The sequence below is a fragment of the Phodopus roborovskii genome, unplaced genomic scaffold (assembly GCF_943737965.1).
Source record: "Phodopus roborovskii unplaced genomic scaffold, PHOROB, whole genome shotgun sequence".
NCBI lineage: Eukaryota > Metazoa > Chordata > Mammalia > Rodentia > Cricetidae > Phodopus > Phodopus roborovskii.
The window spans coordinates 34,467,474-34,494,819 of record NW_026125052.1 but is presented as its reverse complement, the minus strand read 5'-3'; the positions used below and the strand labels follow the sequence as shown (position 1 = coordinate 34,494,819).

Genomic DNA, 27,346 nt, shown 5'->3' with positions numbered 1-27,346 from the left:
ACTTCGAATGCCCCTACTTCCCGGTACCCATGATCTTCTCTGGGGGTTGAGCAACGGACGACTCCCCTACTGCCCACCTGCCCCAGGCTCTCTCGTGTTTCTCTCCCGATTTCCTCAAGTTACAGGGTTCTATACCTGTTGTCCCTCTGTTGCACACACATCACCTGCCCCTCCTCAATCCTTTCTTCCTAAAGCCCTCCAAACTTGACATCCCTCTACCCGAATTCCTCTCGAATGTGCCCTGGAGTACCCCACATGGTACCCCGTCTACATCATAGCCCTCCAAATCTACCCACATAAGGGACATCTTCCAGCCACTCAGAGTTCCCAAGGACTCCCTGGAATAAATGGCTCTAGGTTCCTATGTGACAGCGTGTGACACACACTGGCTCTGGTACCAACAAACAAAGCTCCATGGTGGGCACAAGTCCTAGATTTTCCTTGACCTGGGAGCCGGACACAGGACCCTCACTCTTACCCCAGAAGGTGAGCCGTTGTGGAAGAGGCTCCTAACCACTCTTTGACCCAGCAGGTCTGACTCGACCTTGCTTCGAAGGAAGGGGCATTCAGGCCTTCAAGGCCACCATAGCCTAGCCCATACCTGGCTTCTCTTCTGGGGCGACAGCCAGGTATGCTCTGTGATACCAGTGCTGAGACATCATTGAGTAGAGGCAACAGGTAATACCGTACACCTGAGAATGTCCCAGCAGAAAATGACACCAAAAACCAGAGGGGATCTCAGCCGCCTCCTGGCCTCTAACCATCTAAGACAACCTTATTTTTCTGCCACAACCCCGGGGCTAACCCTTTTCTCTCTGGGCGCCTCCTGTGGGGACTCTGGGTTGGGGTGATGAAGAGGTGGACCAGATGACCAGCCAAGTAGGACAGCTGGGGTCGGGGGGTAGGGTGGTGTAATTAGCATGGCTTTCCCCCACCTGGCTTGCTGTGTTTCTCTCCCTCTGCCAAGACCCTACCTTCCCCTCCAGGAAGCCCCTCCCTCTGCCCTTCACCACCAACCATGTTGAAATGCCACGCCCCTGTTTCTTCCTCTCCTGGGGCTTTTGGGGGTGCCTCTGTCACAGTGCTCGGTAATGTGTAGCAGCCAGAGTGGCTGATCTGATTCTGGTCGGCTGATCTGGGCAGCATGACTCAGGAGACTTTCCTGGCCTTGCTACTTACACTGGCCAGAGTCCTGCCCGGCCCCCTAGATGGCCAAGGTAAGCATTTCTCTGAACTGCAGGGCTCCCAGGGGGCACCTCACACACCTGCCTGGGAGGGGTTGGTACTGAGCTTGACTTCCCTGAGTCCTGGTCCTTCTTTCTGGGTGCTGGAGTGGTTTCAGCTCTGTGGGAACGTGGAGGCTTGAAAGCTTTGTTTACATGATTAACAGTTGCCCTTGTGGCTAGTGAGGATGTTGTCCTTTAGCTCCCATTCAGAGCAGCTGTCTGTGGGAAGGCCTGTGGGAAGGTGTAAAAGCTCTACAGAAAGAACAAGGAAGGCTCCCGCTTCCAGGCACAATCCTCGTGCAAAAAACCAGCACGGTGCTCAGTTTGTGAGGTGCTGATATCTGCACTCAGCCTGGTGTACACAGGAAAGTGGGTGGTGAGGGCTCTAGGCAGGGCAAACTAGGCTGGAGTCTGAATAGGTGGGGATCCCATGAACAGGCCAACATATGCCCCTTCTACAGAGCCACAGGCTCTGGAGGCCTGGAAATGGCCTGTGGGAAGCAGCCGCCAAATCAGAGATAGGACAATAGCTGTCTGGGGACTGACTCTGGGGACAGGTGGGGGAAGGAGTTCTCAAAGAGGAGGAAGTCCTAGTGCTGAGATGCAACATAGTTGCAGTCAGCGCACCCTGAGGCCCGTGGACTGCTCAGAACTCACGGGGCTGTCAGTACCTAATACTGCTTCAAGGTCCCCACTGCACCTTCTCTGAAGTGCCATGCTAGCACAGGGTTGACCACAGGCCTGGCCCCAAGTCCCCTACACCACCCCTGCAGAGAGGGGTTTGAGTGAGGCATCACACAGGGATACAAAATGGGAGTGTGAAGCCTAGAGGTAGAATGTGGGGCTTCTGACCAGGTCCCTGTACACAGCAAAGTTGAGATAGCATGTGTGTGAGTATACATGTATATGAATGTGGGGTGGGGGGTCTCTAAGATACGTGTTAATGTGTTTAAGTCCCTATGTGCTGTGTGGGAAGCAGGGAAGATCTCTCTCTCTCTCTGACAGCCCAGTGGTAACAGTGGCTTGTGCTCTTCATAGAGATGCAACAGTCTTACCAAGTCCATATCGCTTCTGAGGGGGAGTCCATCAACATCACCTGCTCTACAAGTGGAGACTTGCTGGGGATCTACCTGAAGCAGATCTGGCCATGGGATTCCTATGTGACGTACTTTGAAGACGGGAAAGACTCCACGGTAGACAAGCGTTTCTCAGGCCGAATTGATTTCTCCGGTTCCCAGAACAACCTGACCATCACCTTGCGCCTCCTCGTGCTGGAAGACACTGGAGTATATACCTGCAAGCCCGTCACAAAAAGCGGAAGGGATGGCTCATCCACCATAGTTGTAGTGAGAGGTAGGGAATGTGGCCAGGAGCCCGCTGGCTGCTGGGGTCTTCTTTTCTCTTTCTGGAACTGTCTGCTCAGAGCCTGTTTGTTCTTGGAAGCCTCCTGGTTGCTGCCCTTCTGCTACCACCATAGCTCCTCCCTGACTTGAACCCTGAGTCCTCGAGTAGAGTGCTCTCCTACCAATGGCTTTTTTGGTTCATCTTCCCAGAAAAACTGTCCCAAGAAGCATGCAAATCCCAGGAACTTCGGAGAGCATCAGTTTCCCTCCCAGCTGCCCTGGCTGTAGGCTTCTTCCTCCTTGGGTTGAGCTTTGGAGTGCTATGCTCATTGAGGAAAACGCAGGTCAGTGTGAGCCTATGGCTGTTATCAATAAGTTGGCCCTTCTCACAGGCTGACAGAAGAAAAGAAAAAAGGCTTAAAGATCTGGTCAGGGGCACACGACAAAACACCAAGATACAGAGAGGGGTATGAGTGAGCATCATCAGGCAGGGACACAAAAATGGGAGAGGCAAGCCTAGGGGCAGAGTGCGGGGCTTCAGACCAGGTCCCTGTGCACAGCAAAGTGAGATAGCACGCGTGTGGATATTCACGTGTGTGTGTGTGTGTGTGTGTGTGTGTGTGTGTGTGTGCTATGTGAAATGGGTGAGTGTGCGTGAACATACATGAATGTGGGTTATGTGGAGTCTGGGTTATATGTGTGTTAATGTGTTTGAGTCCCCATGTGCTGTGTGAGAAGGGCAAACAGTTTGGTCTAGAAGGGTCCCGACGGCAGCCAGTTCGTCCTGATCACTCAGCTGTTGGCCCTGGGATCCGCCTGCAGTTGAACCTGCCAGGTCTGATGATCTGCCCCCCAAATCCAGGGAAACTGTTTGATGAAGAAAGGGGTTTCTTGGAGACAGACACACTTTGCCTAGGTCACCACGCTGGCCACTGCCGCTGTCTTTTCAGATCAAGGAGCTGTGTGCCTCGAGGGATAACAACTCACGGTGCGTAGTGTATGAGGACATGTCCTACAGCAATCGCAAGACTCCGTGCACCCTCAACCAGTATCAGTGAGCCCCTCTACCCACAGTCCCCCACGTCTTGCTTCAGCTGGGTTGGTAGTGGTCCTGCTGACCCAACCAGCCCAACTCCCCCAGTACCCTTCCTGTGCTACTCAAATGCCCCCTTAGTGCTTTTGGATGAATGGGACTCCTCCTCTCTGTAAGCTTCCCCACAGGGCTCTGCAATTTGTCCCCCACCCTAGCCAGGTAGCTCTGATCATGGTGCCATGGGGGGGGGGGAACTTGAGGGGAACAAAAAAAAATGTGTTACCTGTCTTGGAGCAGCTTGGCCAGAAATAAATAGACAAATAAAGCCCATTGTGGCTTTTATTTTCCAACCAGCTCCTAGCTGAGGAGGGCAAGAAATGTCAGTCCTCGGGGATTTTGTGGCCAGTGTCTGTGAGAGCAGAAGAGGGTAAAAGCAGGAGAGGGGAGCCCCCCCAGGAGGCTCAGCACTCCAGATACCCCATAAGGAACAGCTCACCCACACAGGTGAAGAGCCCAGGGCAACAGCTTCACCCATTCTAGAAGGCCATGTTCCTAAGGGCCCAGCCCTACCGAGCCCCTGTTGGTGTAGTCTGAAGGCCCTCAGTGGTGGCTTTCCCAGACTCCCCTTTGTCTCAGAGGCCCCTGCTGGCTCACCTGACACCTAGGGCCATCCCAACTCCCTGTGCTGCACTTGGGGAGAGGAACCCAAAACTGAAGCTCAGGCGCTCACCTGATCCATGGTGAGCTGCTCGGTCCCTCCTTTACTGTCTCCAGGGATAACTGGAGAATCAGAAAGGACAGGAACAAAATCAATACACGTGTGCCGGCCCCACACCTGCTCCACGCTGTCACCTGTCACCCCTTGTCTCCTGCCCTTCTGTCCTGTCCCTGTTGCCAGCAGAATGAGGTGGGCACAGAGGACAAGTGACTAATAGCAGCAGTACAGTGGGGGGGGGCTTCATAGCCCTGCTCTGTGCACCTGGAAAACGGGGGGGGGGGGAGTCAGAGAATCTAGCAGTGAGGGTACCCTTGGACCCAGACCTCAGCTCCATCCACTTCCCCACAGAGCCCCCGTCCTGCCAGCTCATTCCCAATTCAGCCTCCCTTACGTAAGCTGACCTCTGCTCCCCAAGCTATCACCAGGGCACTCACAGAGAGTGTGCCCCATGACACTGACATGTACTCAGCTGATAGTGACAGCAAAGCCTGAAAGAACCAGAAGTACCAGAGCCTGAAGCAGCCGTTTAAGGCCCTGGGGTTGTCAGTCTCCAGCATGCTGTGTAGATGGATCCCTGGTCAAGGGCCCCAGGGGCCTGGATCTTATAAGGTAAATACCCCTGGGGCAGCTAAGACCCCTGTTAATAAGCCCCAGTAAGCCTTGTCTCTTTGTAAGTACCTCTCACTTGCTGCTCCAAGTCCCATCTGGCTGGGCCACTATCCTGGGTCTAGGTGGCCTCCTGGATAGCATCACCAGCCTCACCAGCCTAACTTAGGAAATGGGGTGTATTTTCAACCTTGAATGAGGCCTTTAAGACAAGAGACCTCCCTCTAAACCTAAACTCAGGCCCTCTGTCCTCTATCCAGGCCCAGCTGGACTGACCCAGCTCCCAGGCCTGTTCCACCCCTAATATCTCAGAAGAGCCAAGTCACTCCAATTGGTTGGCCTTCCCTTCATGGGCAAGGCTTTGCTCAGCTGAGGGTCATCCACGAAGAGTCCTCCATCCCTATAAAGAGAACAGAGTTAAAACCCCTGCAAATCCAGAGGCCAACAGTGAGCCCTGAGATTGTCTGTGCCTGACCATCAGTGTAAGCCATAGAGTCAAAGCTAGTGCTATCAGCTGCATGTTTAAAAACAACTCAAGAACAAGGGGGAACTCATGGACCCCAGTCTGATAGCTGGGAAGCCAGCATAGGATCAAGCCAGACCCCCTGAACATGGGTGTTAGTTAGGAGGGCTGGGCAGCCTATGGGGCCTCTGGTAGTGGATCAGCATTTATCCCTAGTATATGAATGGACTTTGGGAGCCCAATCCACATAGAGGGACACTCTCTCAGCCTAGACACACGGGGGAAGGGCCTAGGCCCTGCTCTAAATGATGTGACAAACTTTGAAGATCCCCCATGGAAGGCCTCACCCTCCGTGGGGAGCAGAAAGGGGCTGGGGGCTGGGAGGGGGAATGGGAGAGGAGGGGAAGGTGAGGGAACTGGGATTGACATGTAAAATAAGCTTGCTGCAAATTTAAATGAAAAAAATATTATTTAAAAAAAAAAACACTCAAACAAAAGTATATGACAGAGAACTACAAACTGCAGGGAAATGTTTACTAAACTACAGGTCAGGAGCCAATATATTTATTTAATTTATAAGATGGTATCTATGAATAGGAAGAAAACATTCGGATAAAAGAATATACCAAAATTGAGCAGGTGGCTGGCAATGCACAACTGTCCCGTTGGTTTTACAACAACTCTGCGGTGCCTGCTGTCACCCAGTGCTCTCTCTGTATCAGCCCCCGTCCTCAGCATCTGGAGGCCACCAACCCTCTGTAATGTCTGTCTAGAAGATCTGTACCCCCAGCCAGCAACTGTGGACCTGGATGGCTCTAGCTGAGCCCTTTATACTGAGCACCACCAGCTAGCAGTGACCAAGAAGGGCACAGGACACAGGTGTGGGGTCCTGGGAAACAGGCTGGTCACAGCTGACATTCTGAGGTTCTCAAGCCTGGTCAACGTGCGTGGCTGGTGCTAACAAACATCCACCACAGCCAAGATGTAATATATATACACCAAAGCTCCTCTCGTACTGCAAAGCGGCCACGTTGGCCGTCGTGCCCTGTGCAGTAAGTCCTGTTCCGGCACGGTCTCCCACACAGACAGCAGACCATTGGCCATGGGACAAAGCCCGTGAGGCTAATTTCTGTGCCCTCCACCTCCCTGAAAGAAGCTAAGACATCTAAGGCTTGGGACTCAACCAAGGGCAGGTTCAGGTATATAGCGGGTGCCACCAAGGGCTTGCTGACTCAACAAAGAACCCTTATTATTGGCCCTCCGGCCTCACTCCCCACCTGTGAATTAGGCAGGTGGGGTCTACTTCTCTCCAAGTGCAGGTTTGGTTGCCAGGCTCGGTTGGCATCAGCTAAGCTGTTAAAGACCCCCAGCTCCCGTCAGAGAAGTTACCCTATTCCGGTTTCCCTCATTTCAGAAGTAACTTCCTGAATGATAAGCAGACAGCCCACAAGCCCATCTCAGAGCCCTTGTGATCTGAAACTTTGCTTGCCAAACACCACCAAGCAACAACAGGCCATGTGTCCACAGAACTGAATACCCGGGCTCCCCTCGCTCCTCCTGGCCTTGCTTGCTCGGGGCTGTGATGTCGAGGTCTTCCTTCCGGTCCCTCCATATTCAGGACCCCATAGTCCTCCCCATGACCCTTCTATCAAGGCTGAGCTCCCCCCCAGTCATCCTCTTTTGTCTACATTCAGGCCTCGATGATGTGGTACATGGGAACGAGTCCTTCTACTATGTCCCCGTCCCCATCCAGGCTCAGAAGTACCCGTCTTTTTAGTGAGCACTACTATGTGCTATGCATGTTGGGTAATATTCTGGTCCATTCCTCTTGTGACAATAGCATTTGCCTGGTCTGAGTCCTGGTCCCCATTAATGCTGAATTCTGTGCCTCCCACCTCCCTTCAGGAAGTAGAGACATTTATGACTTGGGACTCAGCCAAGGGCAGAGCCAAGTAAGTGTGTATCGGTGCTACCAGGGGCTTGCTGAATCAACAAATAAGCTCACGTTCGGCCCTTTGGACTTTGTGGAGGTGTCTGTCTCTCAAGACTGTGGGTTCTTCATCTGTAAAATGGGACAATGCAGTGCTTGGATGCCATAAAGGTTAGGCAAGAAGCTGCATGCAACACCTCCACAGAGCAATACTCCCTCAGCCACCCAGGCATGGACGGACAGAGGAGTTAGAGTACATGGGGGAAAAACCCTTAGGGGAAGCCTCACCCACAGGGCAAGACTTTCCCCCAGCAATGCCCACCCCTCCCCTTTGAGAATCAGCCTCAGGAAACAGAGGTCAGCCACAGCCTAAGGCATCCCAACACAAAGGGGAGCCATAGAATGGCACACCTCACCCCTCCCTCTCCCTTTCCTCCCTTCCCTCCCTTCTTCCAAGCCTGAGGGTACCACTAAATCTTTTTTGTTAATGTTACACTCTGACACAAGAACCTAGCCAAGAGGTAGCAGCCAATGGAGGTATGGGAAAGAAAAGGTCAGCACAAGCAGACTGAGCTCCTGTGAGGCAAGACACCCCGAAAGCACCCAGGGTACCAGGTAAGAGGGAAGGGAGGGTACCGCTTGGTGGATTTAGCCAATAAGAACAACAGAACAGTGATGAGATTCTAGACCCGGATGGTGCCAAGCTCCTCGTATTTGAGGATGAAAGAGTCATCAAATACTGGGGGTCAAGAACCTGATTCCTGGACTATCACATTCAACAAGATTATGTAAGGGCAAAAAACCCCGCGTGCTCAGGCACCCCTCTTCTGACTCTGTACGCATACACACAAGCAGAAAACATGGAAGAGTCAACCAACACTAAGCTGCATGAAAATGCCATGTGGAAACATGTTGCTATGTTTGTTGTTGGGGTGTTTTGGTTTGTTTAGTTGGTTTTGTTTTTCAAGACAGGGTGTTTCCATATTGCTGCTTTGGAGAAAGTCCTGGAACTAGCTCTTGTAGACCAGGCTGGCTTCCAACTCACAGAGATCCATTTGCCTCTGCCTCCCGAGTGCTGGGACTAAGAGATCCACTTGCCTCTGTCTCCCGAGTGCTGGGACTAAAGGCGTGCACCACGAACACCCAACTGCTTTGTATGTTGCTAAAAAAAAAAAAAAAAAAAGAAGAAGAAGAAGAAGAAAGAAAGAAAAAAAGAAAATTAATGAAAACATGACCTGAAAATGTAAAATTTGTGCAGCTGAAGATGTTGTAACCACAGACAGAAATAGATACCTCAAAAGTTTAAGCAGAGATTTCACAGGGAAGTGTGAGGAGTAGAAGGTGGTATAGACTGCCTTCTGTATACAACCAAGGATGACTGGAACTCCTGGTCTCCTACTTCAGCTTCCCAAATGCTGGGATTACAAGGGTATGCCACCATGTTTGGATTGGGGGGAGATTTTGAGCTTCCCTGCAGATCCAGATCACAGAACCAGTCAGCATGGGATTTCACATTCATTCAGAGTATGTGAAACTGTATTTTATTTATAGCTTGTGTCATCAGGTCCTGCTTGGTGAGAAACAGGATGAGGTCTAGGAGCCCAATGACTTTCGTGCAGCTTGTGAACTTGCAGAAAATGTCAGCTTGTTTTGCTTTAAGCAGAAAAAGGAAAGTACACTTCAACTCAGAGACAAGAATGACTATCTTGGTTTTCTTACAAGGGAAAAAACAAGATACCACAGACAGGAGAGTGGCCATGATAAGCCAGGTGATAACGCTGGTCCTCACATCCGAGGGGGCCCTGAGGCCTGCATATCATCTTTGAAGTTCAGTCTGGCCTCTGACTGGACCCAACCTGGGGGCCCTGTGCCAAGACCTAGATCTGCTCTTCCCCCTGGGAATGACTCAGCCCTTGAACACCCATCCTCCCACCTATGTTGAAGGATAGAGGACCCTAGGGTGTTCTTCGGAAGGAAGTGGCTCCCCAGATCCTCTGGCCATCACAAAACCCCTCTCTGGATGAGCCCATCTCTTTCTTTCACAGCCTTCCCAGCATTCTGTGGTCTTAAAGGAGAGATCTGTGCAGAAACCCCAGAAAGTCAGAGAGGAGGTCATCAGGGCATTAAAAAGGAATGTGAGCCACACCTGGTGAACCAGACTTTTTCTTCCAGATATTCAGAAGGCTGAAGCAGGGGGATCAGACGTTCAAGACTAACTTGTCCTACAGAGTAACTGCAAGGCTAGCCTGGCAACTCAGTGAGCCTGAGGGCTGAGGATATAGCTTAGTGCTAGAGCTTGGCTAGTGTGGGCATGGACCTTAATTCAGCTCCAAGTACAATGGATGAATGAATGAAATTTAGTGGGAGATGTAGGGCTGGTGAGCTAGCTCAATGGGTAAAAGCACTTGTCACCAAGCCGGATAGCCTGAGTTCAATCCCCAAGCCCCATATGGTAGAAGGAGAGTACAGACTTCAGAAATTCTCCTCTGACCTTCACACATACACTATGACACAAGCATACCTACACACACACACACACACACACACACACTCATATGCATTCTCAAAAAATAAAATGTGATTAAAAGGGGGAGAAAAGTCTCAGCAGCTAAGAGCATTTGCTGCTCTTCCAGAGGACCTGAATTCCATTTCCAGAACCCATGTTGGGCAGCTCACAATTGCCTGTAAGTCCATCTCCAGAGGATCTGATGGCCTCTTCTGGACTGGGGTGTATGTGTATGTGGGGGGGGGGATACTCACACAGACCCATTATAGACTATTAAATCTTTAAAATATATAAAACATTTTAAATTATTTATTTTTATTTCATGTGCATTTGTGGTTTTGCCTGCATGTATGCCTGTATGGGGGTATTGGATACCCTGGAACTGGAGTTACAGACAGCTGCGACATGGATGATGGGAATTGAACCCAGGGTCCTGTGGAAGAGTAGCCAGTGCTCTTAACCTCAGCCCTGATGTATAAAACATTTTAAAAGGCTTTTTTTGGGGGGGGTTGAGACAGGGTTTCTCTGTGTAGCTTTGGAGGCTGTCCTGGAACTAGCTCTTGTAGACAAGGCTGGTCTTGAACTCACAGAGATTCACCTGCCTCTGCCTCCCGAGTGCTGGAATTAAAGGTGTGCACCACCACTGCCCAGTTTATAGAGAGCATTTTTCTGTTTTTGAGAGTAATATTAGTTGTACATTCATTGTGAAGAATCCTGTGCAACATATAAAGGAGAGAATAAAAATACTTTATTCTCTTAAGTATTTTGAGGCAGGATCTCACGATGTAGTCCAGGCTACCCTTGAACTCATATTAACCCTTTTTCTAGTCCCCCAGGTGTTGAGATTACAAGCATACAACCCCAAAACCTGCTGAAAATTATTCTTAATTCTACCACCAAGGAGAAACACATTTTACCATGCTTATATTTATCCACCCACTCCGCAAATGCCCAAAGTCTAGATACCGGGCTCACGCTGGCTTCGCCTGCACTGAAGAGGCTCCTGTCCAGGCTAAGGGTAACAAGTAGAACACAAAGGGCTTCTGGGGTCCCTGTGGATGTAGTTATTCAACTGATGGAGCCTGAACATGCACAAACTGAGAAGGTGCAGCAAGAAAATAAACAGGAAATCACAGATATAAAAGTGTGCCATCCTGGTGAGGGAGGAGATACCTGCAACCCAGACTTGGGAGATAGAGGCAGGGGGATCAGGAGTTCAAAGTCATCCGCAGCTACATAGTGAATTCGAGACTAGCCTGGGCCACTTACTTAGAATCGAAAGGAAAATGTAATGTGTATAATGTTTGTATGTGTGCAGAGTCATATGTGTGCCAGTATATAGATAGATAGATAGATAGATAGATAGATAGATAGATAGATAGATAGATAGATATCGCGGTAAATAAGGATCAGGATAAACAAATAGGCCGAATAGATATTTATTTAGGGAGAAATAACTTACAACCTAGACAGATGAACACCAGGAAATTCAACCCGATCCTCTCCTGTCTGAGTCACGCCAGAAAGAGAGTGCCTTTCCTGGCCCCCTCCGACCACCTTCCACAGGTCACTTCTGCCCATGGCTCCATCCCCCAATGGGCGTGGTCAGTGCCACAGAAGGACTATCTCACTATAGTCCTTCACTATATATGGAAGTTGGAGGTGAACCTCAAGTGTCTCTCCTCGGGCACTGGCTTCCTTGGTTTTTGAAGCAAAGTCCCTCACTAGCCTGAGTCTTGCTGGTTAGGCTAGGCTGGCTGCCCAGTGAACTCTAGATGTCTGCTGTTTCCACCTTTCAACTGTCTGCTACCATACCTCGATTTTTATGTGAGTTCTGGGGACAAAACTCGGGTCCTCGTGATTGTAAGTCAAATATTTTGCCAACTAAACTATCTCCACAGTTCTATTTTGTTTATTGTTTTGTATCTAACTCTAACTTTTTTTTTTTTTTTTTTTTTTTTTAAGGCAGGGCCTCTCTACTTAATTCTAAGTATCTTAGCACTGGCTATGTAAATCAAGCTGGCTTTAAACTCACAGAGAGATCCTCCTGCCTTTGCCTCTTGAGTGCTGAGATTAGAGGCATGTACCACCATGACTGACTACTCATAACTATTTTTTGCTGGATGACTTCACAGCCTTCTCTCTGCCTCTTTGGGTGACCACAATTCCATGGAGTCGTTTTCTAGAGTAAAGATAGGGAGTCTAAATGCTGATTTAACAGAGATATGTCTAGGATACCCAGATAAGTACAACCTACTGGGGATTTCCAGACGTAGGTGTTGCTTGAAACACACACAGGGATTCTGGAAGATGTTTTTTGGGGATTTTTCTTAAAATAGGAAAGTTATATGGTTACAGATTTGGCAGCTGCATCATGGAAACTGAAAGCCTGTGTATGTACATGTGTGTAAAGTATGAGTGCATGCTAACCCTTTCCCAAGAATGTTACAGCTGGGATGCATTGCACACAGCAGACTCCCTTGAGAAGCCACCATCATTTACCTCCTGAAGGCACTGGTGACCCTGAACTCAGCCTTCCATCAGACCCCTGAGTCAGCCCAGTGGAACTGAAATGACAGGAAATTCAGAGGACACGAGAAAGGAAGGGAGCTCTTGACCTTGGAACCAGGGTTAGGTCTCTCATCCACTGAGAGTCAAGAATTTTTTGTTTGTTTTGCTTTTTTGAGACAAGATTTCTATGTGTAGCCCTGGCTGTCCTGGAACTCACTCTGTAGACCAGGTTAGCCTCAAACTCAGAGATCAGTCTGCCTCTGCCTCTCGAGTGCTGGGGCTGTGTATCACCACAGCCCAATTAAGAGTCAAAAATTTTAACACAACAAAAATCACAGTGATAACTGCCCACAGAGACCGTACTCTTTTCTTGAAAAAATGTTTCAAACAAAAATGTTAAAATAAAATAAAAGATGCTCAGTGGTTAAGGGAACTATTTGTTCTTGCAGAAGTCTCAGGTTCAGTTCCTGGCACCCATATGGTAACTCTCATCTTCCATCTATTACTCCAGTTCCAGGGGATCCAACACCCTCTTCTGACCTCCAAAGGCACCAGGCACTCACATGGTACAGGAACATACTGGCAGGCAAACCACTCATACACATAAAATAAACAAACCTTTAAAAAAATGTGGGTATACTCAGTACCCACATATCCAATAAAGGTTTTCATTTTAAGACAGGCAGTGATGGTGCATGCCTTTAATACAAGCACTCGGGAGGCAGAGGCAGGCTCTGTGAGTTTGAGGCCAGCCTGGACTATAAAGCTACACGTAGAAACCCTGTCTCTAACCCCTCCCCCGGCTCGCCCTTGAGAAAAATGTTTTATTTTAAGTGTATGGCAGTTGTTTTGACTGCGTGTATATCTGTGCACTATGTGTATGCAGTGACCACAGAGTTCAGAAAAGAGTGTTGGATCCCTTGGAACTGGAGATAGACAGTTGTGAGCTGCCATGTAGGTATTGCTCTTAACCTCTGAAGCATCTCTCCAGCCCCTCAAATGTTTCTCACCTGCCACAAGACAGGGTCTCACTTTATAATTTGGCTGACCAGGAATTCACTATGTAGACCAAGCTGGACTCAAATTCGCAGAGATCTGGCTGCCTCTGCCTCGGCGTCTGGGTTGCTGGGAATAGAAGCATGCCTGGCTCAAATGCAACTCTTCATTAAGAATTTTATGCTCACACTAGCATATTTACAGATCCTCCCCACACTTCTCTTTCCACGCTTGTCTTCAAATCTATATAAAACTTTTTAAAGAAAAAAAAAAAAAAAAAAGGTTGAGGCTGCCACTTAGATATCAGTGTCGGTGTGTTTGCTTAGCACGCATGAAGCCCCAGGACGGAAGAAGAAAGAAAAAAGGAAGGCAGGAAAGGTGGGAAGGAAGAAAGAAAGCTTTTTCTAATAAAGCTGGGAACAGTAGCACACACCTGTAATCTCAGCACTTAGGAGGCAGGAGGTAGGAGCATCAGGAGTTCAAGGCCTATCTCAGGCATGTGGTAATTCTGAGACCAACCTGGGCTCACGACTGTTACCATTCTGGGACCCAGCGAAGGAGCTTTGTTCAAATCTTGGCTCACAACACTGGGTTTTGTTTTGGTTTTTTGTTTTTTACTTTTATGTTTTAATAAATCTTTATTTAAATTAGAAACAATCTTGTTTTACATACCAATCCCAGTTTTGTTTATTTTTCTTTTCTTTCTTGTATATATTAGTGTGTGTGAACATGCGTGTGTGGTGCAGGTCAGATGTCAACATCGGGCATCTTCCTCTGTTACTCTGCGCTTTATTCTTTGAGACAGGATCTCTCATTAAACCTGGAACTCACAGATCCAGCTAGACTGACAGGCGGGCGAACCCTGGGGACCCTCCTGTCTCTGCCTCTCCGGCAATACTCAAACCTTCATGTTTACTGAGGAAGCCATCTCCCAGCTAGTTTTGTTTGTTTTGTTTTTGAGAAAGCTCAAGCTGGCCTTCATCTCATGGTTCTCCTGCTTCTACATCAGGAATCCTGGGATGACACTCACACGTCATCGCACCTGGCATAGTTCATTAGTTAATTAATTTTAGGTGTGTGTTTTGCCTGCACGTGCCTATGCACTTGTGTGCCTGGTGCCCTTAGAGAACCAGCAGAGGGTGTGGGTTACACACTGAGGCTGGAGTTACAGACAGCTGTGAGCTGCCGTGTGGGTGCTTGGGATCCGGAAGAGCAGCCAGTACTCACAGCTGAACCATGTCTCCAATCCCTTGGGGTTTGTTTTGTAACCGGTCTCACTCTGTAGCCTAAGCTGGTCTAGAAGTCACAATGTTGCCTAAGGCTCACCCTGAACTTATGGAGCTCCTCCTGTGTTAGCCTGGTGAGTGTGAGGATTTAAGTATGCCCCATATACTCAGTTCCCATATTCTTTCCCTAGACACCTGGTTCTCAGCCACACATGGCCCCCAAGGGGTTAGGGCTGTAGCAAGATCCACCTACCACCTGCCCATTTGCTCCCAAGTGAAGATTTAGTAGGTGCCCCTCCCCCACTGCTTCTCCCCAGACTGCAAAGCAACCTAAATGACAACCTGCCTCTGTGGGCGCCTGTCTGCCTGAGCTGTGCCTGTGGCTATGGCTTTGGTTTACAGCGGTTGATGCAGGAAGAACCTGCTGGGCCTGCAGAGGCCCACCAAGTTCTCAAGTCCCCCACGGTTTAACACCACCCCCTGCAACTCCTCAACACCAGCAAGGGTCCTCGACTTCTGTGCTAGAAGCTTCACACCCCTAAACCAGGCTACTCATGGGTAGGTTCACAAAGCATTCCCACTTTGGCCAGGAACCCTCCTCATATGGACCTGAGAGTCAAGGAGCTCTGTACTTACTACTGGGCCCACCATCAACCATACACACTGTTGCTTTCCTGCTCTTCCTGTTAGGAAGTCCTGGCCAATCTAAGGAACCTCACGCAGTCCTTTACTTCTACCGCGACCCCCTCAGTCTCATCTGCAAGGGCAGGCCGGGTAGAAGGGCCCACAGAGTACAGGATGGACACTTGAAACCTGGGAAAGGGAGGGGCGCTGGGGGGGAGGGATGAGGGGGAGGGGGAGCAAGCCGAGGGAAAAGGGGGGAAGGAGATGAACAGAGCCCCAGTCCTGGGGTCAGATACCCTGCTGCCCCCTAGCCCATGGTTGGTAGGTGAGAGAGAGAGTCCCGGGTCCTCGGTGCTCAGAAATAAGAGTCCTGCAGCATGGAGAGGCATGTTCACTATGATAACCCTTTTAGCCCCACATTCTGCTCTTACAATCGCCAGCTCCCTGCTCTTCTTAGCCCTTTTCATTCTTAGTGTTCAAGGACAGAAAATGGTGGCTGGACAACTTGCCGGGAGGCAGCTGCTCTTTTGCAGACCCTGGCACCACCGTGGGTCTTATGAGCATCATTCCGGGGACTCCTTGGACCCACAGACTATGAGCAGGAGTCCCACAAGCCATATGACGCTCCTGAGCCCAAGGGACCGTGTTTCCTCGGGTTCCTCCCCTACTTGTAACAGTCAGGCTCAAGCCCTGAGCATCATGATGTTATTATTTAAGGCATCCAATCCTCAGAACAGCCACAGAGTTAACTCCGCAGACAGGCCACAGGCTACCACTCTGTTAACAAAGCCAGACTTGCTGGGTCTGGATAGATGGCTCAGCAGTTAAGAGAATGTACTGTCCCTGAAATGGGCCTGAGTTCATTCAATCCCCAGCACCAACATCCTGTGACTGCCATTCTAGGAGATCCTTGGTCTCCCCCTCAATAGTGAGAGATCCACCCAGACCGCGCAAACCTTGCCAAGTCAGGGAAATACAGCCTTTCAGCCTCCCTGCTCCTGTGTTGGTCAGTCAGATACTCTCGGCCTTGGCCAAAGCTGGTTGCCCTGACGTTGCTGTGAGACTTTGGGTGACTGTCCCGGTAGCCTGCTGTTTCTGTCTTCGCTGTACCTTTTGGAAGTTGCTTGCTTGCACTTCCTGCCTACCCTAGTATTGCTATCCTCCTTCTCAGATCTTTGATGACAGTGAAGATTAGACTGTCACAATTATTGTTCTCTCTTCCTAGATAGAAATATTAGGTACAAGACTTAAACTTTCCAGCTTAGGACAACTCTATAGTAATTTCTGTTGTGCCTTCGCCCTGGGACTGGATAGGATCTCTTCCCATCTTGCTCTTGTTACTTCACTGCAGTAGGGTTTAAGTGTGTATGCTCCTACGTTTCCTTTCCTAAAGCATACTTGATATTTACTACCTTTGTATATAGTTTTGTGTCAAGCCTAAATCTTTCCTTTAGAATAAATGGGGAATTGTAGTGAGATATCCACCCAGCCGCACCTGTGGCACTGACCCATTGGGCATGGTCACAGGTGCCTAATTGAGCATGTTGGAAGTTTGGTCTGGGTCTGAGACAGGCTTGTTCTCTCTGGCTCCTGATCTGGTCACAGAGGGCAGCCGGTGTGGATCCTCGGATCAGGGATTCCGGCAGTCATCTCTATCTCTTGTAAGTGATTTCTCCCCCCCCCAAAAAAAATCATATCAATCTGTATTTGAGCCAGTCCCATGAATCTTATACCACGCACCAGATATCTACCTCACCCCTCCTCCAACAAGCAGGACACTCAGCAATTGTCCCTACACTCAGCCTGTGTGCCTCAGATCCATGACCCACCCCTACCCCAATACCAACCCCTTACAGTTCCTGGGAGCTGTAGCCTGCACCCTGTCTAGATTTGTGGCCCTTCAGGTAGCATGGGGATTTCGTAAGTTAAGATTCAAGGTCCTCTACAGATGAGGAAAGCACCAGGTGGGACGGCCACATCTTGGCTCTCATAGGTCATTAGTGAGGAGTAGCTGCTCTGATAAGAGGCTGCTCACAGAGGCTGGAGAGATGGTTCAGTGACTTAAGAGTACTATTGCTCTTGCAGAGGACCTCTGTTCAGCACCCATGTGGTAGTTCAAAGCTACTCATAACTCCAGTTCTGGGGGATCTGATACTCTCTCCTGACCTGTGCAGGTACCACGTGGTATACAGACACACATGTGGGCAAAGCATTCACACACATGATAAAATTAATAAACAAATTTTATTTATATATATTATATACATATAACTTTATATGTATATATTTATATATAAAATATATACATATTTTAAGAGGTTAATTCACACTGCAGTAGTCCTCCAGATCCCATGCCCCAGGTCCCAAGTGACTTGATCCCAGGAAGGACCTGTCAGTGTGTCACAAGCTACAGGTCCTCATTTTAGGCTGCCAGCCCATCAGATCACTACAGGGAGTCTTGGAAACAGCTCTCAGAGGCTAGGGTGCCAGGCTAGTTATGAACCTATGGAAGGAACCTCATGAGGAAACTACATAGACCTAAAACCTCAATCTTTCTCCAAGGCCAAGTCCAGGGTATAGGACCCAGGACAGAACTCCAAGATCTATCCCTCTGAGGCTGAGCTTCTGACCTTGAAGGTATGCCTTACCTCACCCTGACTCTTAGGGGTACATACTGTCTCTCTCTTGCAGCCCAACCTATTATACCTCCCCTTCAGACCTATACCAGCAGCTTGGGCTATCTGAGATACAGGACACTAAGTACCATAAGACCCTTACTCTGCTCACCTGTCCTAGCAGCCACCAACATCATGGGGGTGGTATTTTCTATTCTGCTTGAACTTTGGGCCCAGCCACCCTACCAGAACCCTCCAGGCCCAGAGGCCACCTTGATCTCACCCCAGGCATGACCTGAAGGTAGGGCTTCCTCTGGGGGACTCAAGCCCACAGAGGTGACTTTGCCTAGTGGGAAGTAGACATCCTCTATCTTCTCCGTTCCCCAGAAGTTGACTTGGGGAGAAGGAAGTCAGCCAGTCCCAAGGCCACAGCAGGAAGAAATAGCAACACACAATGGTAAAAGGCAAGATCCAGGCTGAGACCAGGGCCACCGTAGTCCCTGGATCCACCAGGAAAGGCCAAAGCAATGGCATGTGCAAGGGGACCTAGGTCTCTCACTGTGTTCCTTCTCTGGTCTGTGAAACTTTGCAGACCTATCTCCCATGGAGGATTTGGTCTAGCCGTCTCCTGCCAGCCTAACCACACCTCACGCAACCTAACAAGGTTTGGGACTCAGCTTGCCACAGGTGCCACATCCCCTAGCTGAGAGCCCTTGCTCATGCCCCAAGGTATGCCATGGATCTGCCATCTCAGGGTGACCAGCTTCATCCCTCTTAAGACGGATGAGGGAAGAGCATCTGTGGTGAGGGACCCCAGGAACTAGGTCCATCTTGCTACTCCGTGGGCCTGTGATAGCTCCCACTAGGTCCTCAATAGACCACTGAGAAAAACACAAGAAAACATGGGGTGGGGTGGGGCTGCATCTTGGCTCTCATAAATCATTAGTGAGGGGGTAACTGCTCTGGCAAATGCTGAACCCCCCATAAGGGTTCCCCCAGGCTCCATGTTGAAGTCTCAAATACCCTGAGCCCAGGAAGGACCTATCAGTGTATCACAGGTCACAGGCTCACAAGTGCCCAGGCCAAGGACCCACCAAGAGCCAAGTGGTTACCAGCCCCCATTTCCAGAGCTTGGTCCTTGTCTCTGAGCCTGAACTATCAAGAGAAGGCCAGTCCCTTCGAGCCCTAACCTAAACAGAATTCAAGGGCCAGCAGATGCCTACAGGCACATTTCCCTGTCGCATGAGTTATCAGTGGGAGCAGAGGGCAACCCAACCTTCCACCATTAGTCCACAGGAAGATTCCAGAAACCCAGGACAGAGACGTCTCACCCTTTATCCACCAGTGTATTCACCAGACCTGCAGGAAGGCCTAACCTCCTCCCACTGGACACTATACTCCAGTCCTCTCCACGAGTAAGTCCATGTGGGAGTCAGCCTAATGTCTGTGGCTACTCTGTGCCAGGTGGCTCTCTGGGAGAGATGGGGGAAAAAAGAGGACCCCCAGATAATCCTGTCAATCTTATCTGAGAGTCAGGGGTCACCAAGGAGTAGCCCTGACAAGGCCCCTGCAAGGTCCTACTGAAATCCTCTCAACCAGGCATGGGAAATAGTAAGAAGGTTTGGGGCATAGCTAGCTATCACACCCTGAAATGACCTTTGCCTCCAGAACCCTCCACATACCTCTTTCCCCCACCTCTTTGCTCCATCCCTCCTCTCTCTGCAGAGACCACAGACCTCAGACTCTTAGCCACAAAAGCTCAAAGGCCATCTCAGCCTTTCACACCTTGGGTGGGGGCCTCATGAGAGACCAGGTCCAGCATGGGTAAGCCCTCAGCCATCTTTTCACTCCCTGGCTCCATATCTGCTGCCAAAAGGCAATCTACTACTTGTAGGGATGGGAGGCTGGGGGGGCTGGGGGCTGGAGGACTGGGGGGCTGGAGGACTGGGGGGCTGGGGGGCTGGGGGACTGGAGGGTTGGGGGAGCTGGGAGGCCGGGGGCCGGGGGACTGGGGGGCTGGGGACTGGGGGACCGGGAGGGCTGGGGGCTGGGGGGCTTAAGGGGAAAAGGTAACAAGAGCAGTAGTGAGCCCTGAAAGCTCTGTGTGTTTCTGCATTGGCCACCACTGGCCATGGAACCCCAGGGACACACTAACTATCCTCCTGGTCACTGAGACTTGAGTAGGTGGCCCTCAAGGACATACAAGACAACAGAAAAAGACGGGTGCTTGTGGATGGGGTGGTGACCTTCGCCCCACTCCACAGGATGTCACGTTAACACTTTCCCAGCAGTTTCTCTCAGTGCCCATTCCAGATCCAGGCCAGGTGCCCCTTTCCCCCTGGACTTGTATGTTTATCTAAGCTGGAAAGCCTTTTCCTCCCCTGGGGAGCCTGCCTAGCTCTTCCCTGAGTGCCCGTGGTTTTCCTCATGCCCCCTCCTGTCCATCACACCTGCCCAAGTCTCCAGCCCCTGGAGTACCTGGTGCTATCCATCTCAGCCTGAGCCTGAGGCTGAGTCTAGTTCTAGGAGACTGGGGAAGAGCTGCCCACAGGGCAGCATGATCCGCCACTCCCTGTAGACCCTCTTTCCACAGATGTCCAGACTCCAGCATACCTGTAGACTCTCTCTCTCTCTCTCTCTCTCTCTCTCTCTCTCTCTCTCTCTCTCTCTCTCTCTCTCTCTGAACTGGTGTCCTCCAGATCTTCTTATCCAGGGTCAGCTCTGCCTCTGAGGCCTTTGCTGTCCTTGGACAAACTCCTGGATGTTTTCCCAACATGGTCACTGAATGGTCCCATCACCCTGGGGGCACTGGGGCCATCTTGTCTCGATGCCAGGATAGCACCCCCTAGACACGATCTAGAAACGTGGCCCTGGAGGCTGTGAGGGTCCTGGGCAGGACTGGCACTAAGTCTAGGTAGGGGCAGGGCAGAAGATGCCAGCAGGGAGATCAAGGCCAGTTGCAGCTCTAAGAAGGGCTGACTGCCCTCTGGTGGCAAAATGGGGCAGAAGTAGAGACAGCACAATCAGATATAAGGCCACGGCTCTGTGGAGGGGCTGGGCTGAGTCTGTGCTCTGAGAGTTTACGTGTTAATAGACCAACACTGTCCCCTGCACATCCGATTTCCCCCATTAGGAAGAAAGAGCGGGAAAGAGAAGGAAAAGGCAAAGTGTCTAGGAAGAGTGAACTGACCATCGTCAGGGTCCATTTGGGCAAAAATGGATAAAGATGTCCCATGAAGGAAGGACACCCATCTGTGCTTGTCTCCAGGTACCATTTTCTCTAAGGGATCCAGGAGGAGCTGTTGTTTCAGAAGGGAAACGTGACTGGGAGGGACAAGGTGGACTCGCCTTGTTCCATCTGTCCCTACCTGCTACCTGAGTATCTGTAGTAAGCCTAGGGGACCCGCTCTGTCTCTCTACCAGTCAGTCAGTCTGTCTGTCTGTCTCTCTCTCTGCCCCTCCTGTGTGTGTCAGTCTGTCTGCCTCTGTGTGTATATGTCTGTCAGTCAGTCTGTCTGCCTCTGTGTATGTGTTTGTCAGTCAGTCTGCCCCCTGTATGAGTGTGTTTGTCAGTCTATCTGTAGTGTGTGTGTGTGTGTGTGTGTGCACGAGCATGTTTTCATTACCTACTCTAAATGACTGGCTGAAATTTGGAGATTGTCCCCATCTCTTCATAGAGATCTTTGCAGCAGTTTGAGCCCAATCTGGACCAGGTTCTAGTGTTGGGAGGGCTTCCACCACTGAGACTGACCTGGAGGACAGAGGCATTCTGTAGCCTCTGTCCTCCTGAATCACATATGAATCCTTCCTCTCAGTCCAGGCCATGGGAAGGGCTGTCCTCCACCTGCTCCTGCCCGTTTCCACCTGCCGTCCTGACCACCTGGTGACCCCAGCTCCTTCCTCACACAGTTGGGAACAGCCTCCAAGACTGCTCAGCCAGTCCTTGAGCAAATGTTTAATTTCTCATGAGCCTTAAAGTGCCCCACAACAACCTGATCACCGTGTCCACTCCAGTTGATAAAGACTGTTTCAAACAGCCTGTGCATACAGGACTTTTTGGCACCCCAAGTTTCCTTGAACTTCAGATAACCCTGCAGCATTTTCTACTCGGGTAGGGGTGTGGCCTTTCCCCCACTAGAGAGCCTGGTGAAAACAGATTTTTTTTTTTATTTACAGGAAGGTGTGCAGTGTCGGGGCATTCATTGTCTGTCTGTTTAAACAGGTGGTTCTGCTGATCGGATGGAGGAACTGGAAGGCACCTTCCTGGTGTGGCAACAAAAGGTTTCCTCTGCTAAACTTGATCTTCACTTGGTAGTGAGGGCTGAGCTGGCAACACAAAAAAGAAGAGAGTATCAGGTGTGTGTGTACGTGGGTGAGTGTGTGCAGTAATAGTGAGAGAAAGTGTGTGTGTGGCAGAACTCCAGAAAGATGCTGGGGTAGAGAGTATGGAGTGCAGAAGTCAAGAGAGGGTTGGGTCCTAGTCACTGGACCTGGCTGGCCACCCAGCAAGGGAAGCCTCTTCCTTGTGTTGGAGGTGAACAGAGTCAGGGTCTGAGAATGTAGGGGGCATTGGGAGACCCCGCAGTTGTAGTCAGGGGTGTGGCATGAGGGAACACAGAACACAGAGGAAGTAGGGTGAGTCTGGGCCTCATGGAGTCCACACTGGGCTGCAACGGCCAGGAGAAGAGGCTGATGGCTGAGGATGGGCAGTCAGGGGGGCGGCTAACAGGCTCCTGAGGCAACTCTATGGTCTTGCAACTTTAAAGCAGAGATGCATTCTAGCTGCCTGTTTGTCTGACCGTCCTTTTCTCAAAACAGTCCAGGTCTAACAGCTGTCGGTTATGGAGTCAAACTACCACGCCCCCAGATATCTTAGCTTTTTTGAAAGGTGTGCTTACAGTAAAGCTCTGACAGGTGCTTCAATGGAGCCTCGCTTCTGCCCCAATGGGAGATGGAGCTTTCTAACCTGCTTTTCTGAGATTATATGCCTGAGGCACCACACGAACTTCAAGGAATGATTTTTCCTCAGTGCTGAGACCGTGAACCCAAGGTTTAGATAGCCTGGTCAAGTACACCATCTCTGAGCTACATTCTAATCCTTAGCGTTTTGTGTTACCGTTTCATTATAATTGGCCAGTATTTCCAAGTTCACATTCCCCCTGGGTTTTTCCCATCACCCCTTGCCCATGACTTCCTGGCAGATGCCATGTAGAAAAGGGAGGGGCTGGAGGGATGGCTCAGTGGTTTAGGAGCACTGGCTTCAGGGGGCGGTGGTGGCTCGCACCTTTAATCCCAGAGTTTGGGAGGCAGAAGCAGGAAGGTAAGTCTGTGGCCAGCCTGGTCTCTACAGAGTGAGTTCCAAGATGGCCTGGGTTACATAGTGAGATCCTGACCCAAAACGACAACAAAAACAAGGTGCAAAGTCATGTTTGTCCACTACAAAGACACCTAAGTGTAACTCTCTCTAGAGACGTCTAACACCTGGGTCTTGGTAGGGGCGGTGTTCTGTCATTTTAAGCATCCCTCTCACAAGTGTCCATTCTTAATTATAAACATTTGCCTTCCATTAGGCTTTACTTAATAGCTCACTAACTTACTTTACATCCGCTTGTCCCAAAGTCCTTCCTATGATGCAGTCTGGCCCTACCCAAGTGGAGGTCCCTAGTGGGGATGTCCTCTGCTGCCTCACAATCGGAGGGCATCAGAAGAATTTAGTGGAAGCAAGTTTATGCCTGTAATCCCAGCGTTTGGGAAGTAGAAGCAGAAAGATAAGAAATGCAAGGCCATCCTTGGTATTTTAAGGCCAGCCTGAGATGCCCGAGAACACAGGAAGGAAGGGAGAGGAGGGAGGAAGGGACAGCCCACCACAATGTGGACTATCATGTACACCAGAGAACATCTTCCCTAGGAGATGGCCTTGTCCCAGTAAACACTAATTTTCCTGGATGGACCTCAGCTACTTTGTAAGCTGTTTCTTCCGCCAACAAGCACCTCTCCCCAGCCCCTGCTCACTCAGTATCAGATAAGGGCTTCTGGCCATGGCCCTTGTGGTGGGAGCTGGACTCCATTCAGTGTGCCAGGAAATCGGTTAACAGTGCTCCGTTTCGTATTGTTGGGTTTTTTGTTTTGTTTTGTCTCTGTTCTAAGACAGAGTACGGATATTTTTACAAAAGTAAAAAGCAGAAGCACAGTGAAAACTTTTATTAGGGATTTGGATGAACATTTAAACATAGAGGACCCTTTGCATTTGCACACAGTACGTTTGGAAGCACAGACGTCATGAAAGATGAAGGAAGACTGGTTAGGTCTTAGCAGTTAGCAGAGATGGTCCAGGTACTAGAGGTAAGCACTGCTGACGTCCTCTGAGGAGGAGAGGCGAATAGCTCACCCTCAGTCCTGAGGCAGGCATTCGTTCATTGTTCCTTCGTTAGTTTGTTTGTCTGGACTTCGTCATCTGGAGGCGGCTCTTCCTGGTGGTAGGAGCTTGGACTCAGTTTCTGAATTCAGCTCCCTGTAACCCATCTGCTTCGCCACTAGAGGCAGCAAATGCAAGGCTCTAGGCTACGCTGGGCAAACAGTCCAGGCAGGGTGCGGTGGCCAGAAAGTGGCGTCACGCTTCCGGGAGACGCGCGCACTTCCTCAGACTCATGCAATTATAGTCATGATGAAAACAGTTGGGAACAAGCGAAAGAGATGCTGCAATATTCCCGGGAAGACAAAATAGCAAAAGTCCCATGGGCATTGGACTCTGCACTCGTCACGCGCTACAGCGTGTTTTCGTCCACATAAGAGTGACCCGAGATTCTCTTTGTGACTTTGCAAGACCTGTAAGAATTCAAACCGTGAGACACCAATCCCCATGCAGGACTGCCCGGAATAAAACATTTGAGGAAGAATAGGAGGCTCAGAGAGGGTATGGGGAGCGTGGAGAGGCCATGACTGCATTGGCTAAGAGGAGGAAAATCGGAAATTCAAGCATGGGGTAGAGAAAAGCCTTTACAAATCAGAAAGAAACCAGAATATAAGATGTTCATGTAACATTTCATTTGTTCTGTGTTGCTGGGTATGGAACTCAGGCCTCCAGTATCCTAGGGATGCCAAAATTCCCTCCACTGAGCTATACCCACCACCGATCGGGGGTAACGGTTTAATTGGCCTACCTGCAATAAGGTTCCATTAAACACACACAAAACTGCATTTCTACTCAAGTTTCTGATACCCTCTCTGCAACCTGACCTAAACTATCTGGGTGAAAAGTGGACCCAGAGTTACCAGAGTCAAATGCTATCTTTTGTTTTGTGGTTTGTTTGTATTTGTTTGTAGCCCAGACTGGTTTTAGTTTTCACTGTGCTTTGAAATTGAGATCCTCCTGCCTGTACCTCACAAGTACCAGGATTACAAGTGTGTGTCACTACTACCATGGTTTTTTTGTTTGTTTGTTTGTTTTTTGTTGTGTTTTTTTTTTTAATGTCATTCCCACTAACCTAGGCTGGCCTTTAACTTGATATGCATCTGGCTGGCCTTGAACTCTTGATCCTCAGGCCTTAGCCTCCCATGGGCTGGGGGTATAGGCATGTGCCACCATGCTCAACTTCCAGGTTAGCCTCGTGTAGAGAACTGTCCACCAAAGATGGAAAGTGCTGTGAGATATAAGAAGATGCAGAGTCAAGGGTCACACAGTTGTGGTTTAGCGAGAATTCACAGGCAGAAAGATGTCTTGACAAGATGCTCCCTGAACCCCAAAGCAGAAGCAAGGGGTTTATATGTGTAGTTAGAAAACAGTAGGCTGCAGCCCCCTGAAGGCACCTGGTCTTTCTCACTATTAACATGTCCCCATCAGCTAAGAAACAGCCCAGCATCAGTGGCTGGCACACCACACTTGACTGTCTAAAAGATTTCATTTATCTGATGGGCTCTGGGATGTGTGCCAGGGTTGCTTGGAGCACAAGACTGCAATTGTGCCCAAGATGTTTATAACCATGCCAAGTGGATCCCTACAGCAATTCTATTTGTGGTACAGAATTCTAGAAGATTTCATCATACTAACTAGACTTCTACTATTTTAATCAAGGGCTTGAAATATAGTACTGTGTGTTTTTAAAGCCTTTCCCTATGCCATAATCCATTTCAAGGACAAGCTCTCTGAGAAGTTGCTTGTGGTAGTTGTAAAACACTATCCTCAGGCCCCATAACCATTAATATTCTCTCTCTCTCTCTCTCTCTCTCTCTCTCTCTCTCTCTCTCTCTCTCTCTCTCTCTCTGTGTGTGTGTGTGGGGGGGGGGGCTTGGAAGTGATTTCCTTAATCACATTTGGTAAATGGGGTGCTGGTGGTCATTTAAGGTTCTTCCTTGGCACAGGAGAGGAATTAAACTTCCAAAGAAGACAGAAGACCAAGTTACTAAGAAAAGGAAAAGTTAACAGCTTTAAACCTTTGGGATGGGAAGGGCTCTAAGGCTGGGAGTTCTAAATCACTCTGACTATAAGCACTCCCCTTTACCCTATTAGCTGTTTAGAAACCCACCTCTGAGCCAGGCAGTGGTGGCTCATGCCTTTAATCCCAGCACTCAGGAGGCAGAGGCAAATGAGTCTCTGTGAGTTCAAAGACATCCTGGTGTATAGAGGACAGCCAGGACTACACAGAGAAACCCGGTCTTGACCGCCTCTGTGTCTTCTTTGCTGCCTGCTCAGGGAACCTGCTTTCACTTTCCTTGACATTCCACCTTATTTTCTTTTAATTTTGTATTATAGTCACTGTGGTACAGAAGGGGCACATCTATTCATCCACCATATGGACCCTGGGGATGAAAGTCAGGTCATCGGGAGTGACAATGAGCAATGAAGGGACTCTGGCCAGTTCAAGTGTGGTGAGCAGGGCTCTGGTAGGCCTTGCCCTCCTCCCCCCCATCCCCTCCACCTTGCAGAAAACAAACAAACAACAAAGTTAGATTACATTCCTGAGGCTTAGGCCCCCAAGGCCTGATTTGGCCACTTCCTCCTTCTGAGGCTGACTACCAAGGTCCAACTATCAAAGTATTGAAGTCCAGCAATCAAAAGTCCTCTTTGGCTGCCATAATCAACATGCTTAATTAAAATTAAACACCTTACTGGGGCAGTGGTGGTGGTGCACGCCTTTAATCCCAACACTCAGAGGCAGAGGCACAGGCAGGCGGGATCTCTGTGAGTTCAAGGCCAGCCTGGTCTACAGAGTAAGTTCCAAGATAACCAGGTCTGTTTCACAGAGAAACCCTGTTTCAAAAAACAAAACAAAACAAAAAAACATTAAGCAGATCATCCTAACATGGGTTTCCCCTTGTTCCTTTATAAACGGCCATTTTCCTATGTGCCATGTCTGTCTCCTCTCTATCCAGAGACAGCCCTTTGTTCCACTGGGACAAATATCTCTTCTTACTCTCTTACTCTTGTCTTCTATCACCTGTCTTTGTCTCTTATTCCCTGCCCTCTGTCCTTCTGGGACAAATAGATCCCCTTTGTGCAGAGAACTTGGTCTTGGGGTGTCCTGAGCCGATAGTTTTCCTTTTACATACCCT

General features: G+C 49.6%; 1 protein-coding gene across 1 annotated transcript; it reads left to right on the top strand.

Annotated features, from left to right (window-relative positions):
- Positions 1 to 1,108: 1,108 nt before the first annotated feature.
- On the top strand, positions 1,109 to 3,947 carry Cd7 (CD7 molecule). The gene is made up of 4 exons (XM_051183632.1): positions 1,109 to 1,217; positions 2,265 to 2,579; positions 2,780 to 2,913; positions 3,520 to 3,947. Exons 1-4 carry the CDS (start codon positions 1,145 to 1,147, stop codon positions 3,625 to 3,627), a joined length of 630 nt encoding a protein of 209 aa, XP_051039589.1. The 5' UTR covers positions 1,109 to 1,144; the 3' UTR covers positions 3,628 to 3,947.
- The last annotated feature ends 23,399 nt before the right edge of the window (positions 3,948 to 27,346 follow it).